The sequence below is a fragment of the Pseudonaja textilis genome, chromosome Z, assembly GCF_049901715.1.
Source record: "Pseudonaja textilis isolate UNSWEBS1 chromosome Z, rPseTex1.2, whole genome shotgun sequence".
NCBI classification, from domain to species: Eukaryota; Metazoa; Chordata; class Lepidosauria; order Squamata; family Elapidae; genus Pseudonaja; species Pseudonaja textilis.
In genome coordinates, this window is record NC_142008.1 from 59,475,440 (window position 1) to 59,492,266 (window position 16,827).

Here is a 16,827-nt window from a genome sequence, read left to right on the forward strand (position 1 = left end):
AAGGATGCCCACTATCACCTTTGCTATTTGTATTAACTTTGGAAGTGTTAAACAGAAAAATTAGAGATGAAAAGAGCATAAAAGGAATGAAAATTAAAAAGGAAAAATCTAAGCTGCAAGCCTTTGCCGATGACTTGGCTTTTATTTTGGAAAATCCTTTAGAAACAGCACCAAAACTATTGGAAAAGATAGAGGCATATGACAAGGGGGCTGGTTTGAAATTAAACAAAGATAAGACAAAGATTTTGACAAAGAATATGCTACTAAGAAGAATTGGCAGACCTATTGAAAATTCAAGTCACGAACAAGGTTAATCACTTGGGGATATATTTGACAGCAAGATGTAGTACATTAAAAGAGAACAATTACATTAAACTTAAACAACAGATAGCGTTAGACTTGATGAAATGGGAAAATCTACAACTGTCATTAATAGGGAAAATTTCAACAATCAAAATGAATATTTTACCCAGAATTTTATATTTGTTTCAAACAATACCAATTAGGCTTGGAAACAACTATTTTGAAGATTTAAATAAAATTGTATTGAAATATATATGGCAAAGTAAGAAAGCAAGAATAAAGTTAAAACTCTTGCAAGATGCTAGAATTAGAGGAGGATTTGGTTTGCCTAATTGGGAGTTGTACTACCAAGCTACAAACTTGATGTGGGCTAAGGAATGGATAACATTAAGAAATGCTGTTGACATTAGAAGGACATGATCTGTTGTTGGGGTGGCATGCTTTTCTATGGTATAAGAGAACTAAAACACAGAGCTATTTTAGAAGACGTCATATACGGGAGTCTCTGTGGTTAAATTGGGAGAAGATTAAAAGACAATGCTATTTGAAAATCCCAGTCTGGTTATCGACTATTGAAGCATTTTCCTATCCTATAATATATAAGAAGGATCAAACAGATAGATATGGGGAAATTCTGAATGAAAAGGGTGAACTTAAATCGATGCAAAATCTAGAGGAACAAGGTATAAAGATGAATTGGTTTTCATATGCACAAATACACTCAAGGTATGATAAAGATCTCAAAACAGAAGGATTCTATGACAAATTGACTGACTTAGATAAGATTTTGACAGGTACTGATGAAAAGGTGATTAAAAAACTGTATGGATATTTATTAGAAATTAAATTAGAAGAAGAACAAGTTAAAGAAACTATGATTGCTTGGGGGAAGAATTTTAGATATGGGATTGATTTAGAGAAATGGCAAAAATTGTGGTCTCAAAATTATAAAATGACAATGTCAACAGCATATAAAGAAAATTTGTATAAGATGTTTTACAGGTGGCATTTCCCCCCGACAAGAATAGCAAGAATGTTCAAGAATAAATCTGAAAAATGTTGGAAATGTCATCAGATACCTGGCTCATATTACCATATGTGGTGGACTTGTGCGGATGCTAGAAAATACTGGACTAAAATCCACATGTGGTTGGAAAAAATGACAAAGAAACATATAGACTTGAAACCAGAGATATTTTTATTGGGAATTTTACCTGATACATACAGTAAAGATTTAAAATATTTGATTGTAAATGTATTAACAGCAGCTAGGATTGTATTTGCTAAAAATTGGAAAAATGAGAAAATACCATTGCAGGAGGAAACTATTAAGAAAATATTGGAATGTGCTGAAATGAGTAGATTGACATTTGAAATTAGAGAACAGGAGGATAAACAATTTTACAAAATTTGGGACCTTTTCTATCAATGGTTAGATAATAAAGTACAATAATGGAATATGTAGAATTTTAGAAAATGATGAATATATAAGAATGTATTTCTTTTCTTTTTTTGTTATTATATCTACAAAATGTCTTTAGGATAGATTTGGGAGGATTATATGAATTGTTACAAAATAAACTAAGTTAATTATAGTTATCTCGCAAAGTATGAATGAACAAAATTACAGTCAAATGATTGTTTAATAGTGATACTAGGGTATTCAATTTTTGATTGATAATATGAGTTATTATGCAATGTAACTGTGATTGAAACTATGAAATGGATGCAGAAAAAATTTGTAAACCAACCGACACACTGCTTGTACACTTATGAAAGAAAGTTGGATGTTTTTATGTTTTGTTTGGGTTTTGTCTTTAAAAACCAATAAAACTTGCAAAAAAAATTGAAGGAAAGGTAACAATTGCAAAGTTAAATATTACAATGATCGGTGTGGATGAGGATCCTTGTTCACAGGAAGAGAAGTTGGAACTGGTACCATCAAATGGGAATGACACATTCCTCTGGAATATTTGGAGAGGCCAGGATCTGAGGACAATGCTGCCCCGGGCCCCTCAGGCATTGGAAGAGGTGATCCACTAGACAGAGAGCTGCCTGTCTTCACACACAGGGGAGGGTCATCTGCAGATAGGCACTGGTAATAAAAGGCAGCAGATCCCCTCTAATGAGGAATGGCTGCCTTCCCTGATCCAAGGTGGAGGCAAGCTCAAAGGAGATCCACAAGGCTGTTCGGGAAAAGGTAACATATCCCTCCCTGGCTTGAGCTTCATAAGCAGAGGTTGGAGCAGATTGTCTTTGTTAGGCACAATTATTTTGCTTTGGCATACACTTTCCTCAGCTTTAGAAAAACTCTGCCTTGTATCCCATTTCTGCCTATGGAATTTAACCATTCCTTGTGGACTCTTGATCTTGCCATGTGTACCTGGAATCTTGTGTACAACTTACAGACCTTGCTGTGTGGACTTGCACCTTGTTTCTGGACTTCCTCTCTGCCTTTGTGATTTGGCTCTGGTGATTATATTGGCTTTGTTTGTAGAGCTGTGGGTGGCTTCCTTCAGGGAAGTTTGGGGTAGAACCAGCTGTTTCCAGGGCAATTACCAGCTGTTTCCAGGGCAATTTGTTGTGGAATTAGCAGAGCAGTAAAAGAATCTATCAAAACCTGCCTCTGTCTAGGAAACCTTGGGTCATAACAAAAGGTTTTGCTGCATAAAAGAACATAGCAAATTGTGGTTTTCTGTTTTGACAAGGCAAGATCCAAATTTGCATCATCTTTTTTCCCCATTTGAGTTATATAATTCTTAAAAAGGTTTTCCACTATGTGGGTACAGTAAAATAACAAAATCTTGCATAACTACTGAGCTATCATTCTCTGTAATTATGCAGCTGTCATTTTCATATTTAGATGGTATTTTTGGAAAAACAAACAGAAAATCTTTCCTTTTGACCAGTCAGAGGGACCAAATTTAATTGAAATGCATTAGATTTAGAAGTCCAGAACATCTTCAATTTTCAAACCACTAGCATTTAAACTCTAAAGCATTTCTCAAGTCTTTCTTTACTTTAACCTTGAATAAAAGCTTTGTTTTGCTTTGTTTCTTTTCAGAAATGGGTCAAATTTAAGAGAGATTTTGATAATTTTAAGACACAATGTATACCTTGGGAAATGAAAATAAAAGAAGTTGAAAGTAAGTTAATATTTATCCACTTAACCTACATGTCTGAACATTATTCTCAACTCATAATACAAAACCTGTCCTCTTTCAAAAAATGTATGAACTATTTTCAATATTACTCACAAATCAGTATTCAAGTAAAATATTTTATTAGCCATCACCATCATTAAAACATTAATATCATCTTTATCTTCATGTTCAGCCTTGGTCTCTGATACTACATGGAAGGAAAATCTTAATATTTACCTGGAAACTGAGTTGCAAAATACAAATTAGCTATTTCATACAAATAGCTTGTTTTCTCATAATGAGTATGTTGTCATTTCACTAGGGTGTCTGCAGAATTCCCTCAACTTTTTTTTAAATCACTTTTTTGCCAACTAATAAATTCTACTAAAACACATACAGTATCATAAACTGCAGTTCCATCTTATCAGATGGAATGGATAGACTGATGTGGGTTCTTTTCCTTTCCATACAATTGGAGCCATTATGGGATCTTTCATAAGCCTGTAAAACATAGTATTTAATTTTGGGGTTTTTTAAGCAGTTTAATTTCTCTTTGTTGTTTGGGAAAACCCTCCTTGAGTTGCCCATTGATGTTTTTGCATCCACAAATGTCTGCTGGTTCCATTCATTCATACATGCTCCTACATATTACAGAGCATCTCTTTTGAAGAATTCCTCAGCCCTATTATGATATATTGCAGAAAGCCTAAGATATATTTGGGGAATGTTGGTGGAAAGAAAAACTAATTAAAATCTTCCAGGAAAGAATGAAAAATATATTTCTCTATGGCAATTACTTAGATTTGCTTATCATGCCAATCTTATAAACCATTAAAAAAACACATACTGGAAATCTTTTTGGAACTGCTCTATAAAGAAAGGCGCAAATAATGGTGAAAGAATGCAAGAGCTGTTAGCAGATCAAAGACATACTAAATGATATCTCAGCCATGGGAAAAATAGGGTTAGGGGGGGGGGCTCAAAGTAACCTTGCCTTGATTCTTCATGAGATATGAGGACATTGACATCTTTTCAAAGTAGTGTTTTGATACTCTTCAACAACAAAAGAGTTCCAGTAATTTTGCAAAAATCTGTGCCTTGATAAGGCTTACCTCAAAGGGCTGACATAGTCCTACCATCAATTGAGACATCCTAGATATTTGAGATTGGATGAAGTGGGGGCATATAAAAGTTGACAAACACTGTTTGAGACAGTGAAAAAATGTAAACTAAACTGGAGCTGAAGAAGGACCAGAGAAGGAATATATTTTATATAAGTTAGCTAGCTCCTGAGCATATTATAACTCTCTGATCTATAGGTCATAGAGACAGAGGGCAACTCTGTCTGTGTTACGCTAAAGAATTAGGAAATCTATTTAGAGGAAGTAACAATGTATTTAAAGTTGAAGAACAAGGAAGCTGCAATCAAGGGAAGGTCATGGAAGCATTTTTCGTAAGTGTAAGATAATGGCAAAAGATAAAATATACTTACAAATATCCTGTCTTCTTTACCACATCCTCTTTCTTATGTTTTGTTCCCAGGACAAAATATGTTTTAGGTATTTTGTAAGCATAAAATCTATATTTGGTAAATAGGTTATAGGTGAACGCCCAGGCTTGGGCTGAAATCATCATAAAGTATAAAAGAACTAACCCCAGCATGTAATGGGGGTTCAGAATTTGTCATGTTAATGCTCTGAACGCTTTGCGCAAATAAACCTGAATTCTTCCACCTCTCGTGGTCTCTTGTTCTGTGTTGAAACCGAGACTGCTGCAACATTTTCTGGCGAGACTCCGCCGGGACTGGAGGGGCCCTGAGGCCCTCTGGGTGGTCCATCCCGACAGTCAGTGGATCGGTGAGTTGGAGGAATATCCCAGGCGCCATCGGAACCCTTTGAATCCGAGGGACTTCCCCAGACGGCTGACTGCTGCTGTCGGCGATTGACGAACCCACGAACCACTGGTGAGAGGTGAGAAGAACAGGACTGGGGCTGGCCAGCAGTGAAAGAGGAATAAAAAAGGAGAAGACGCCTGCAGGCAAGTATTGGATGGGAAATATAATCCCTCCCTGTAAGCAGGGACGGAGGAGAGGACTGATCACCCTCTCTTAACAGATAAAGTGGGTGGACTTGTCAAGTCTGATTGGAAAAGAGAGAGAGCCTACTGCAGTTCCCATTGGTGACTGTGAGTCTCCAGCACCGTGGGTCAGTAGAAAGCGAGTGGCGTCCGCAGTTCCCATCGGAGACCGTGAACATCCGGCTCCCTGGGTCGGGCGTGTGTGAGTGGGTGTCTATGTGAAAAATCCCCTGCTGTGTTTGAAGAAAGTGGGACCCCTTACCCTCTTCTTCAACTCCCTCTCCTCTCTCTCTTGTCTGTTTATGTGGGAGGATTATGGGTGGTAGACAAAGTAAAGAGGTAACCCCTCTGGAGATTATGATGAGACATTTTAGGGAGGCTTACCAATCTCAGGATTATGGGCATAAATGGGATAGACAGAAATTGCGAAAATTTTGTGAAAGTGAATGGCCCAACCTGGGGATTGGGTGGCCCCGTGGGTACACTTGACATTCCTACTACTGTGCAGGTACATCGTAGGGTCTTCCACCCAATGTTAGGCTACCCAGATCAGGGTCCATATATAGATGTGTGGCTGGATTTATTGAATCATCCACCCCTTGGCTACGACGACTTAAAATGCAGCGGTGTAAAGCCTTGCTATCACGACATGTTACTCTTAAAAAATACAGAGATCTGTACAAGTGCTGCCTAGTTGTCCCGAGGAAGTTCCAAACCCCCCTTATGTACCACGGGAGGTTTTGAAGAGGGGTCGGAGGGGAGGAATCGGGAGGGTGGCAGACTTTATGGCACGATTAGATCGACTATCTCCATATCTAAAAAGTCCCCCAAGGTCAGAGGGAATGGATAGATCGGTCCAGGTGGATAGATCACTGCCTTCAACATCCACCCCAAAGGAAAGGCCCGTGGACCCTACCCCATCCACTTCAGCGCCGAGTACATCTGCTATGACTGAACCGGTCGCAGCCAGAACTCGGGCAAAAACAGAACAGGCTTCCCTGACAGCACCCTTGAGGCAAGTGGATCAGTTGGCAATCAATCCAAAGGATCCATCTGAATCAGTCACTCTGTCTTTATTCCAACATGTACCGTTCACTTCTTCAGATCTGTTGAATTGGAAACTTCACTATGGCCCATTTAGTGAAAAGCCCACAGAGGTGGCAGATCTAGTTAAGACTATAATGGATGCACATAACCCCAACTGGCTAGATATTCAACAGTTATTGGGGACACTTTTTAGCCCGGAGGAAAGGGAGAAGATTAAGAATGCAGTGACTGAGATATTAAAACCTGATGTGCGGTTATATCACTCAATGGAGGATCTTTTGAGAGAAAAATACCCCTCGAGTAACCCAGAGTGGGATATGTACCGGGATGATGGGAAGGATAGACTGAGGGATTATCAAGCTTTAGTGGTGCGAGCAATACGCCTTGCGGGGAAGCCTGTTATAAATATGTCAAAACCTTCCCTGGTGTTGCAAGAACCCACTGAAACTCCGGAAGCATTTTATACCCGTCTTATTGACTCCTACCGTATGTATACCCCCATAGATCCCACAATCCCTGAGAACGCCAGGATGTTAACTATGGCGTTCATTTCCCAGAGTGCTCCGGACATAAGGCGAAAGCTACAACGACTGGAGGGAGCCCTGGGAAAGCCTATAAGTGAATTAATGGAGGTAGCTCGAAAAGTCTTTGCAAATAGAGATAAAGAGGAGGATAGGAAAAAAGATCAGAAGATGCAACGAAAGGCTGAACTAATGGCAGCAGCCATGATGTGGGCACCACGAGGACGAACAAACCCACGAGGTGCGGGGTCTGGCTCACAGAGGGGACGGGGCAATAGTCGGGAGAAAGGGAGTAGATGGGAACTCAGCCATAACCAATGTGCCCTATGTAAGAAATATGGGCATTGGAAAGGTGAGTGTCCCGAACGTGAATTACCCAGAAATAGGGGAGGACCACCACGAAGCCTCAGTTTCGTGGTGGAAAATGGTCAGAAAAGGCTGACCCAGAGGGGTAGAGGACCGACAGAAAGTAGACGGGGGTTGGGCGGACCCCCTCTGGTGGGCTTGGCCCAGGCAGAAGAATGGGACTGAGGCCGACCGGGTTCAGTCAGCCTCCCTGAACCCATGGTCAGATTGAATGTGGGAGGCAAGCCAGTTACATTCTTAGTGGATACCGGAGCTACCCGATCAGTTTTAACCCAACCCTTAGCGCAGGCATCCCGTGAAACTATTAATATTCAGGGAGCGACAGGGACAACTTTACAACGTCCCTTTCTGGAGCCCCTCGAATGCACCTTAAAAGGGCAGGCTATAACACACCAGTTTGTTTACATGCCTGACTGCCCAGTCCCATTATTAGGAAGGGACCTGCTCTGTAAAATGAGGGCACAATTATCCTTTAATGAGGATGGTTCCATGAACCTGGGGTACGGAAAAGTAACCTTGTCGGTACCTTTGGAAGAATCCTGGAGGCTTATGGTAGCGAGGGAATTTGGGTGCGCTGATAAAGGAAGTCTGGAGGCAGTTTAAGGTTCCCTATTTGTGGGCGGAAGATAACCCCCCTGGTTTTGCAGCACACCATCCACCCATTCTAATTGAGGAAGTGCCTCTGAAAGTTCCTGTGAGAATTCGACAAAGGGCATACCTCGCCACATTATGCAAGCTATCCAGGATATTATTGACTTATATTTAGAACATCATATCCTGGTACCTACTGAATCGCCCTGGAATACCCCCATATTGCCAATTCCAAAAGGGGATGGTCGGTTTCGCCCTGTTCAGGATTTGAGGCCTGTAAATCTAGCTACTATAACTATCCATCCGGTAGTTCCCAATCCCTATGTCATATTGGGACTTATCCCTCGGGAGGCTCAGTGGTTTTCTGTTATAGACTTGAAAGACGCCTTCTTCACCATCCCCATACACAAGAAAAGTCAGCATTTATTTGCCTTTGAGTGGGAAAACCCTAATTACTGGTAGGAAGCAGCAATATACCTGGACCAGGCTGCCTCAAGGATTTAAGAATTCACCTACACTTTTCGGTGCAGCTCTGGCCAGGGATCTGGAGGCTTTACACGTACCAGCCCCAGATGTGGTTTTACAATATGTGGATGATTTATTAGTAACAGGATATGCAGAGGACGCGTGTTGGCAAAATACAGCTGATTTACTTTCACTACTGCAAGATTTGGGCTATAAAGCTTCTAGGAAGAAAGCACAGTTAGTTCAGCAAAAGGTCAGGTATCTGGGTTATGACATTGAGCAAGGGAAGAGGACGTTGGGCCACGAGCGGAAGGAGGCCATATGTCAACTTCCTGTTCCAACCAACAGGAGAGAATTACGAGGGTTCCTGGGTGCGGCTGGTTTCTGCCGCATCTGGATTCCCAACTTTAGCCTAATTGCAAAACCTCTCTATGAAGCTACGAAAGGGGCAGAAAGGGCCCCCTCTTTTGGAGTAAAGAGGAAGAAGCTAGTTTTCAGTCCCTTAAACAAGCCCTCCTTCAAGCTCCCAGTTTAGGTCTCCCGGATTTGGAGAAACCATTTCAGTTGTTTGTTGACACTAAGCGAAACGTTGCAATAGGCGTCCTCACCCAGATGATGGGAACATGGCACCGGCCGGTAGCATATCTCTCAAGCAACTAGATAATGTAGCCAAGGGATGGCCAGCCTGCCTTAAAGCAGTGGCTGGCACAGCAATCTTGACTCAGGAAGCAAATAAGCTAACCTTTGGTCAACAATTGCACATATACACACCACATGCCCTTAAGTCAGTTCTAGAGATGAAAGGCCACTTGTGGTTAACAAACCCACGGATGCTTAAATACCAAGGCCTTCTGACCCATAATCCTATGATTACCCTCTCTCAGTCTACTACATTAAATCCAGCCACATTATTACCTGAGCCTGAAATAGCAGTAGAGCACAATTGTGTTCAGACTATTGAGGAAACTTATGCTAGTCGTCCTGACCTGAAGGATGTTCCCCTTCCTGCCCCAGATTATACTCTGTTTACTGATGGTACCAGCTACTTACAAGAGGGAGTGAGAAAAGCGGGATATGCGGTGGTCACACTGGATGAGGTCTGGGAAGCAAAGCCACTCCCTCCCGGAACTAGTGCCCAATTAGCTGAACTACATGCCCTCACCCGGGCTCTAGAGCTAGCCCAGGGACTGGCAGTGAATATATACACGGATTCCAAATACGCTTTCCTCACAGTCCAGGTCCATGGAGCTCTGTATAAAGAAAGGGATTAATAACTGCAGGGGGAAAGAGATAAAGTATGGCCCCCAGATATTGCGGTTACTAGACAGTGTGTGGGCTCCGAGCAAAGTAGCAGTCATGCACTGCCGGGGCCACCAGAGGGTGGTGACAGATATACAAAGGGGGAATGAGAGAGCTGACAAATTTGCATGTGAGGCAGCCCGATTAGACTTTGTTCCCCTTGAAAAGCATCTTGCCATATGGGTGCCCGATGCTCATCCCCAACCCCATTACTCGGAGGAGGATAGGGACCGGCTAAAGGCACTCGAGGCACACCAAAAAGGCCAGTGGTGGGTCTTACCAGACAAGAGGGTGTATATTCCTGCTCATTTGGCCTGGGATGTTGTATGTCAGTTACATAAGCAATTGCACCTAGGTAAGACTGCCCTCACAAAGGCGCTTAGGAGGGAGGTATATATAGATAGAGTTAACAGCATAGCAGCTAATGTATGTGCCCGTTGTGAAATATGTGCAGCCAATAACCCCAGGCAAGGCCCGCAGCCACCAATGGGCCACCAACCCGAGGCTGTTACCCTTCGACTCTTTGATGGTGGACTTCACCGATATGCCTCGTTGTGGCCCTTATAATGCACTGCTGGTTATTGTCTGCACATATACGGGCTGGCCAGAATGTATACCTACACGTACAAAGAAGGCCACTGAGGTTGCTCGAGCATTACTTCATATTGTAATACCAAGGTATGGGTTACCCTCCCGGATCTCTTCGGACAATGGTCCGGAGTTTATTCACAAGGCAACACAGCAGCTAGCAAAAGTTCTAGGTATTACATGGAAATTACATTGTAGTTTCCACCCCTTCGGGGGCCGGGTGGAAAGAATCAATCGAACAATTAAGGACAAGCTGGCAAAGATATGCCAGGAGACACATCTCAAATGGACTGATGCCTTGACTCTAGCCCTGGTGGCAATACGTTGTGCACCACGCAGGGATATTTCGGTCTCCCCTTTTGAATTATTGTATGGCAGGGTTCCTAACTTGGTTAGGTTTGATATGCATGACATCACGAATGTATCTGATGTTATTAGGTTACGACAACTTAAAGCCCTAAACGAAATTATCCATAAATTACAGGAATATGTGTTAACATGTAAACCTCAGGTTTTGGTAACTTCCCCCACAACATACGTCCAGGGCAGGAGGTTTGGGTTAAGGATTGGAAAGCAGGAAACATTGTCTCCCAAATGGAAGGGCCCCCTATATTGTGGTTATGTGTTCTCCCCTTGCTGTTAAGGTAGCAGAGATTAAATCGTGGATTCATTGGTCTCGGGTTAAATTAGCTGCGCCTGCCTGCTGGAAAGTCGAATCTCAGCCTGACCTTCCATTCAGGTTGACCTTTAAAAAGGTGAAGAGGACTCTCTCCCCTAGTGGTGACACTCCGGAAGCTGTCCCTCTACCTACGGGAGACGAAGAGGAATTGCCCTCCCTAGTGGTGACACTCCGGAAGCTGTCCCTCTACCTACGGGAGGCGAAGACCACCAGACCCTTACTACTCCTATTACAGAGAGTCTCCCTTGGCGGCTTAGGTCACGTGCCAGACTTCCCTAATACGGGGAATTGGGAAAAAGGGAGAGGGGAGGACAGTAGAAAATGGAGCCTCGTCAAAGGTTAAGGGAAACTGCTTGTATCCGAAGGGGTCTTATGCCATCTGTCTGGGTTGTAACCATATTACTGGTATTAAGTGTGGTAATTAATTCATTGTATCTTTATTCAACGCTGATAAAGGGAAAACCAACCCAGGACGATCCCTTACCCCAAGAGATAGAGCAGTTGGAGGAATGGTATTCTCCTGACCCTTTTTATGATGAACCTCCCCCAGTTATAAACCCCAGGAAAACGGAACAATGCGTTGATTGCTTCCTGGTTCGTAATACTGGGAGACACTTTACATATACCAACACTAGGCCTCCAGGTTGCCATATCACAAGTCTCCCACAATGTGAATACCAAGGGACGAAATATTGGCAATGTGTACAAAATGAAACATTAAGATGTTACTTTCTCCGTTCCCCATGGGTCCCTGTCCGCCGCAATCGGGTACCCCGTACCCTGAACTCCCTTCATAGAGACCAGAAGTGTAACATCCATGTGGAATGTAAGGATGGAAAGGGGGGTCTTAACTACAGGGTAGGAAAGCCCACAATGTGCACAGACTTCACCCTGCCACGATGTAAACATAACACATGGTCTCCTCCAACCTCTTGTAATGGTACTAAGTGTACAGGGGCAATGAGGGTTGAGATATTTGTCAATCGTTGCCAGGGGAAGCAGGGCCTGGTTTGTTATGTAAATGACAGAGCAGTGCCTACCCCACCTTGGAAAAATCCTAAGGAATATCAAACCCAATCATTATCAAAGAACCCCGGGTTTTCTGGCCAGCAAGGCCAGAATAAGAAAATGGGGATGAACCTCCCTAAACTATCCCATACCCCTCAGTGCCCTAACAATTGCACGGTATGTTTGAAAATAGTGTTGAGGGGAAGGGAAATCCGGACTACCCTGGTATACCATACCCATTATAGATGCTCGAGTATCCCCGTTCCATGTTGCTATAATGATACTTGGTATTCTGTCTGTCCCTATAAGAATGAATGTTATGATCCAAGGGTGCAACCGGCCCAGACATGGCTGGTCGTTAGAAGTCAGGGAGATCAAAATGGTCCTATAATTGCCCAGACGAGGATCCGCACGTCAAGTAGCCCCGCTACTGTATTGTTTGACATTTGTAAAATAGCTCAGTGGCCCACTTCCTGTGGGACTTCTCTATCATGGCATAGAACGTATTCTGAATCAGATATTTATATCTGCCCATATCAGCATCCTGGTAATAGTGGAAAATGGGACTGTAGTAGCAATGTAGGTGAAAGGTTCTGCCCTTATTGGGGATGTGTTCTCTGGGCCACCTACACAGATTCTGGTAAAGGAACAACTCTATCTATCTCACGGGCTCTTCAATCTAATGATTGTACACTTTACAATTGTAATTGGGTAAATATCACAATTCCCAATCCTCAGATACTCATACAAAAATACGGCCCGACATTGGGGATCCGGATGTATGCACAGGGAACGGATCCAGGAGGTATTATCCACCTGTCGGTCGAGACTCGACAACATACCACTAAATCGCACTCAAGGTACTTCTCTGAATTCTGGCAGGAGGTAGATATAGAATTTCAGCCATCACAAGATGCACGCAATCTTTTTCTAGAGCTGGCTTCCACAATTGCTCATACATTTAATGTTACAAATTGCTATATTTGTGGGGGAACTAAGATAGGTGATCAGTGGCCATGGGCGGCTCAGGAGTGGAATTATTCAATACCATATAACCTCACAGCGATGCCCCCACACCAATCCCATTCACGCTGGGAATTATCCAATCCTATTGTTGCTCATTGGTGTCTGGCCAACTCAGAAGGGAAGGGCCCCTTGGTAGGGGAAACAGATTGTTTGGAGGTCCATAAGTGGAACCCCTGCACAAAATCTTGGAATTATTGGCCAAACAATACCAACCGTTTTTGGGCAGATCACATTTCCTTGGAAAATATTACTGAGGCTCCTCCTGGGGTACATTGGATTTGCGGTGAAGTGGCTTATAGCTCTCTTCCCTCCAATTGGAGAGGTACTTGTACTTTGGGAGTTATAAACCCTTCTTTTTTTATGATGCCATTGGATGTACCCCAAACTGTTAATGCTGATTTATGGCGCAGCAGAAAATTGCAGGCTGATTACAAGATAGGTAATTGGAAGGACGATGAGTGGCCGCCACAGAGGGTGGTCCAATACTATGACCCTGCATCGTGGGCAGAAGACGGATCTTGGGGGTACCGCACCCTATATATATGCTCAACCGCATTATCCGATTGCAGGCAGTTCTTGAGCTGTTAACGAATGAATCCGCCCACGCTTTGCATACTTTAGCCACTCAGCAGAGGAAATTTAGGGATGCCATCTACCAGAATCGGTTGGCACTAGATTATCTCCTGGCAACAGAAGGTGGGGTGTGTGGGAAATTCAATTTCTCCAATTGCTGTCTTGAGTTTGATGATGTTGGAGAAATTGTTGAACAAAGTGTTAGGCGAATGCAAGCATTGGCCCATGTTCCTGTTCAGAAGTGGAAAGGATTCAATCTTGGAGAAATGTTTGGCTCCTGGTTTCCAAAATTACCTGGCTTCCAAGCTATTATTGCATTTGTAGGAATCTTAGTTGGGGCCTGTGTCATCCTGCCATGCGTAATACCCCTCTTAATACGTACTATCTCTCGTTCTGTCTCGTTGTTAATTGAAAAGACAACTACTGAAAAGGTAATGGCTCTTATGGTAAAGGACCCTGTCGGTGTTTATGAGGAACTCTTTCCCCTATGTCCTCCTTCCGGGAATCTGAAACTACACAATAAATCTACGATTTGGGTGAAGTTTCAAAGGGGGGAATGAAGAAGGACCAGAGAAGGAATATATTTTATATAAGTTAGCTAGCTCCTGAGCATATTATAACTCTCTGATCTATAGGTCATAGAGACAGAGGGCAACTCTGTCTGTGTTACGCTAAAGAATTAGGAAATCTATTTAGAGGAAGTAACAATGTATTTAAAGTTGAAGAACAAGGAAGCTGCAATCAAGGGAAGGTCATGGAAGCATTTTTCGTAAGTGTAAGATAATGGCAAAAGATAAAATATACTTACAAATATCCTGTCTTCTTTACCACATCCTCTTTCTTATGTTTTGTTCCCAGGACAAAATATGTTTTAGGTATTTTGTAAGCATAAAATCTATATTTGGTAAATAGGTTATAGGTGAACGCCCAGGCTTGGGCTGAAATCATCATAAAGTATAAAAGAACTAACCCCAGCATGTAATGGGGGTTCAGAATTTGTCATGTTAATGCTCTGAACGCTTTGCGCAAATAAACCTGAATTCTTCCACCTCTCGTGGTCTCTTGTTCTGTGTTGAAACCGAGACTGCTGCAACAGAGCTAGTGGTGGAATTCAGCCAGTTTGCACCAGTTTGGGCAAATGGGTTGTTAAATTACCCATCCCCCACTATCAAAGTGGATCCTGGGTGCTGTGTTGCACTGCAATGGAGAAATGGGCAATGGAGTGGCCAGTGCATGAGAAAAGAAGGCTGATTTCCCTCTTTCTTCTTCCTGCTTCTCCTCTTTTCCTCATGCTGACCTCTCTGTTGCCTGTTTCTCCATTGCAGCACCAAGCAGCAACCAGGATCCACTTTGATAGTGGGGGTGATGGTAATTTAACAATCTGTTCACTAGGGTAAGGTTGACCGTCACGGGAGGCTTGTCCCATATGTATGGTGGAGCTGAAGGATGAGGATGGGCCATGCCTCCCATGACAGTCAACCTGACCTAGTGTGAACCAGTTGTTAAATTATTTCAATCCCACCACTGCCTGGAAGAAATTATAAATATAATCAAATCAGTTTCAGTTTTAGACATTTGCTTCTTCCTCCTCCTCTGAAAGAACTTTAGAGAAAAAAACTGAATGCATACAGTAGACACTCATATTTAAATTGGTAGCCCATTACAAATCCATCCTGTTCTCTGGACAAGTCAATTTCAAGAACTTTTCTAATGAAAGCTTATTTATTTTTTAAGGTCATTTTGGTTCTTCAGTGGCATCTTATTTCATATTTCTGCGATGGATGTATGGCCTAAACCTGGTTCTGTTTGGCTTAATATTTGGACTAGTTATAATTCCAGAGGTAAGTAAATAAATAGTTAATCTGAGAAGTGTAGTTAACTACAGTATAAGAAGAATTATAGGTACCAAATTTGTTGAGACTATGTATATAAAATCACAATACATGTATCATTCCATGTAACTGTAATTTTACACTTAAATTATTGGAAAAAATAATTTTTATCATACTAGTTACTTTCACTGAATTGATTGCCTACTTACAATGTCCAAAATTAATTGCCAGCTTACAATGTCCAAAATACAAAATAAAATTTTTTAAGTAATTCTTTCCATCCCAATTTTAAAAGATGACCCTGCTAAGAAAGAAAAGAAAACCAGATATGTTATATATCATCCTAGTTCAGAACTGTGAGAAGAAAAAATAGTAATATTTCATCTGTATGTGTACATATAGTATATAAAAATAAATACCTTGTAAAACAATGCAAAATTATCCTTTACTGAAAATCAGAACTTGAGCTTAAAAAAATGTTTTATGTAGAGAGGGGAAAGGATTGAGAGAGGAAGAAAAATCAGATGGATTATTCAATTCTAAACATGTCTAAGCAGAAATCCATCTGACTTACTCCCTGGTGAAAGTGGTAAGGATCCTTGAAATGGTGAAATGATTTAAATTAAAAAATGGATCCTTTCATAACATTTTCTCCAAAAGTACTGGAAAACATTCCTTTGATCAGATCACCTTTAACTCTAATTGGAGAAGGTTCATATTGCAAGCCAAGTGAAATGTTATCTAAGCTAGCACTGAATGGTTTCTCCATATACTGTATGTCCCAATATGGCTAGATAATAAAGCATATAACATAAAACTGGGCGTATTGAAACAGAGTAGCACCATGCTACTGTCTTTAAAACATAGTCTTTGGTTCCACTGAAGTCCCATGATGTCTGGGCAATATATGAAGTCTAAGATATATAGAGCAGTTATCGCCAACTAGTGGACTGCAGATCCGCAAGAAAATTTTGGTGGTCCACAGAACACCCCCCCAAAGCAATTAACCCCCCCAAAGCAATTAATCCAGGCTGTGCAGAAACACAAGGCTGCACCTCCCACATGGCCCATGGAAACACAAGGCTTGTGCTGCTTGCATCACTTGCATTGCGAACAACACGAGGTAGTGAGGGGAGTGGGGAAAGAGCGGGAAGGGAATTTGCCTCACTCGCCCCACGCACCTCGCCTGCCACTGGACTGCTTCTTTCTGCTGCTTTTGGCTGCATGCAAGGAAAGCAGCAAAAGTTGTTCTTTTTTTAAAAAAAAATTATTGGTTTTTAAGATGAACTTAGACAAACAAAACATAAAAA

General features: G+C 41.9%; 1 protein-coding gene across 1 annotated transcript in view; it reads left to right on the forward strand.

Moving 5' to 3' along the window:
* LOC113448125 (transmembrane channel-like protein 2) overlaps positions 1-16,827 on the forward strand; it is a 176,477-nt gene that overhangs the window by 90,749 nt on the left and 68,901 nt on the right. Inside the window, exons 6-7 of the mRNA XM_087917160.1 lie at positions 3,368-3,449; positions 15,420-15,526. Of these exons, the coding sequence (XP_087773286.1) occupies positions 3,368-3,449; positions 15,420-15,526 (189 nt within the window). The remainder of the gene's footprint in view (positions 1-3,367; positions 3,450-15,419; positions 15,527-16,827) is intronic.